The sequence below is a fragment of the Sinocyclocheilus rhinocerous genome, unplaced genomic scaffold (genome assembly GCF_001515625.1).
Source record: "Sinocyclocheilus rhinocerous isolate Xijiao unplaced genomic scaffold, SAMN03320098_v1.1 C36994949, whole genome shotgun sequence".
NCBI lineage: Eukaryota > Metazoa > Chordata > Actinopteri > Cypriniformes > Cyprinidae > Sinocyclocheilus > Sinocyclocheilus rhinocerous.
In genome coordinates, this window is record NW_015787144.1 from 1 (window position 1) to 3,506 (window position 3,506).

General features: G+C 36.1%; 1 protein-coding gene across 1 annotated transcript; it reads right to left on the reverse strand.

The window, feature by feature from the left end:
• Positions 1-506: 506 nt before the first annotated feature.
• Positions 507-3,430, reverse strand: LOC107736802 (elongation of very long chain fatty acids protein 4-like; the record flags this gene model as incomplete). The annotated part of the gene is made up of 7 exons (XM_016548149.1): positions 507-610; positions 803-909; positions 2,166-2,293; positions 2,601-2,715; positions 2,816-2,872; positions 3,040-3,120; positions 3,243-3,430. Coding segments are annotated over 7 exons (740 nt in total), but the record flags the coding sequence as incomplete, so codon positions are not given.
• Positions 3,431-3,506: the final 76 nt, after the last annotated feature.

The window sequence follows — 3,506 nt, forward strand, 5'->3', positions numbered from 1 at the left end:
GCACTGACACACAGACTCAGTGTCCTGACAACCAATAAAAATATTGGTTATATATACCGATTTGTAAGTTTGCAACATAAGAATTTTGACTGACTGCTTGGACACTCCTTCAGTAGACCACAATGATTAGCATTTTAATGAACGTCTGCACGATTAAAAAGTCAATAATAAAGAAATTCAACAGAGCTGGTCAGATAGTCCTAAAACCTACAAACAAAATTCATCTTACAAACGAGATGAATTTAAAAATGACCAAATAAAGAAATTGTTAACTACATTAATAAATAAGGTAACAAATGAAGGGCTTACAAGGTTTTATGTAATGAATCGCAGTAATTTAGTATGCAAATGTCGCAATGACTCGCTAGCATAAGATTGTATAAGTGTTAGGTCAATGAGAAATGTAATCAATTGCTTTTGGAGCTGGAATAAGAGGAGGAGGAGCAGAAGAAGAAGCAAAAGAAAGAAAGAAAGAAAGAAGTGTTGTTATGAGCAGAGATGTGCACTTACACTCTGAGCCCCAGGCGAAGTTCCCACTGTCCAGTCTCAGCGCGCGGTATTTCTTATTGCCTCCCCGCACGCGCACTGTGTGAATACGACGGGGACCGATCTAAAAGTTTACAAATAATTATTACAATTATTTATTTTTGTTCATTTAAATTTCTATACATTTTCATGTATTCTTTATGTAGCTTAATTAACAACATATTATATTAAACCACAATGTAGCCTGCGTCTCTTAGGAAATGACACACATATACTGATGCTTATTTTTAGACGCTGGTCAACCAAAGTCTCGCACCTTTGTGTTGGCAGGAGGGCGACCCAGTTCATACTTCCTTTTCTTATGGTAGGGTTTCCTTTTCCCTCCTGTTTTACGACGCTTGTGCCAGTGATCCCTGGAGATACCTGAAGAGAACAGATATGAAAAACACATACAAAGGAACTGACATTACATCGGAAATGGTCAATTACATGCACCTACGCCAAATGTCATTACTTTTAATGCCTAAAAAGAAATAATGGTCTGCTGTATTTGCAGGAAATAAGCGCGCAGCTTGATTTGAGTATATGGTTCAGTTAATAAATATGTGATTTTGACGACTGTGTTTGTAGTGCAAAACTAAAACCTGAAGAGCTCTTGACTAAATACAGCTTACTTCAGGGATACGCAGTAACGCAATCATGCCAGTCATAAGCTGTTTATTCACATATCAAACACTTAATATATATTATGTCTATACTGTGATTGTAAATTTAGGGTTCATAAAGTGTCGCAAAGGCTGAAGAAAGACCTGCGTTATTGAGGTAATTACGAAATGCTTACCCATTTCTGGGTGCCTTCGACTTTGCTAATTATCGCGAGAATTTGCGCGAGAACATCGTCTGAGGCAGCTGCGGTAAAGATACGTAAATAGTGCCATCTAGTGCACTTCACTGTTGTTAATAGAAACACACAATTTATAAGACAGTACAAAGCTGTTTTAACCATGCAAAACGATAATGTTCCATCTTATTTCAAATGAAATTACAGTTCAATTTATTTCGGTTGATGTTCCAAAGTGCAAAAAGGAATAATAAGAGATGTCACATCTTTATTGGATAAGTCATTTACAAACCAAATTAGATATGGGGTAAATGGTTTCACCAAATTTTCAGTCCTGATGACTAAACATAGCTGTGGCAGGACTACAATGAGAACAGCGATGGACAAATTAGTCTATCAAAGGACGGGTGAGTCCTCTGCTCATCATGTGGACCAACGCTGTTAAGACTTCTTGCTCTTCCTGGTTATGTAGCTCTGGTAGTAAAAGTTGCTGAAAAGTATAATGAGGCTGACGCAGTATGCGAACACAACTGCATTCATGGAATCAGGAAAATCACACTCGGTGAAGAGGTTGTATCCAGTGTGAATAGTCATCAAGACAAACTGGACCTATAATGACAAGTTGTTCAACAGTCCCGTTGATGTGTTATGCTTCTGTTTTTTTATTTTTTAATTCCTTTAAAAATATTTTATAAAGTATCAACTGGCCATCTACTAACAGGACATCTGTTTTGAAGTAATTTACAAAAAAAAATAAAACTTTGTGAAGCAAAAGGCTCTGATAGACTAAAAGTGTCTTTTCAAATGAGCAGATTACCAATGTGTGCTGTGCACTTACCAGCTGCAGTGAGGTGAGATAGCGCTTCCACCACAGATATATCTGCATGTGAGGCCCCAGGGCCGCCAAGCCATAGTAAGAATACATCACTATATGAACAAAGGTGTTCAGCAGCCCGATAAAAAATGCTGAATGAATAGGCAAAAAGAGACAGTCAAAATAATGAAATACATGATATTCTGTTTAAAAAAATGCATGCATAATTGTTACATTTAATGGGTATAAAAATACATACAATCAAAGAGGGCTAGGAAACGGTGCATATTAACTGTAGTCATTGGAGGGAACTATGGTTTTAAATTACTAAATGAGTTAGTAACTGACTAGAATGTTAAAAATTTTAGTCCTTAAGTTTATTTGTTCAGTGTTGTTTTTTTAGTTTTTTTTTAATGAATTTATATTACTATTGTTAATTATTTAATGTTTCTGTCTTACATTGACCTCCCGCCACAAATTTAACTCCTGCCCACCAGTTGAAGATCATAGTTCCGTGATGATACACATGTAGAAAAGTGAGCTGGCTGTTCTTTTTTCTTAGGATAAAAAAAACCTGAATAAGGAAATTGGGAAAGCATCTTTATTTGAACTGCATGTCTACAACGGGTGTAAATATCTGCAATAATCATGTTTGTTAAATGAATAAAACTTACTGTATCACTAAGCTCAATGACTTTAGAGAAGAAGAACCACCAGCACACACTGGCCATCTAAAAAGGTACAGTAACATTCAGGAAACAAATGCATCTTTATTGGAATGCAAAAATAATAACATCACAGGTATAGGTAATTTGATTATGATTTAGAAAACAGGAATTACTGATTATTAGTGAAGAACACTAGGCAGCTAAACAGAAAGTGTGACAGATGTAATCACCCTCATTCCTAGTGGGCTGGGGCTGTAGTCCACAGGTTGACACAGAAAACTGTAGTTTGCCAGCCAAGATGTAACGAAGAACTGTGGAAAGAAAAATTGATTTGAGATTTGATGACTAGGTTATTTTAATGCAAAACCTTGAAATAATTTGCACCTATATTGGACTGAACTAGAGTTATGCATGTATGAAATACATAATGTACCTCATGGAACATGTAAATGGACAAACCGACCATGGCAAAGTTGTACACAATAAGCAATGCTTTTATGTTCATTGGTTCCTTGTGTTTCATAAGCTTGGGTCCAATCCAAATAATACCAAGATAGCACAAAAATATACAGATGATCGGTACAGGAGAGTAGATTAGAAGCCATGGGTCCGTCCGCTTATCTGAAATACCATGACAGAAAACACAAGGAGTTTGCATAACTGTGCACTTTACACATTATTATATTTATATTTTATG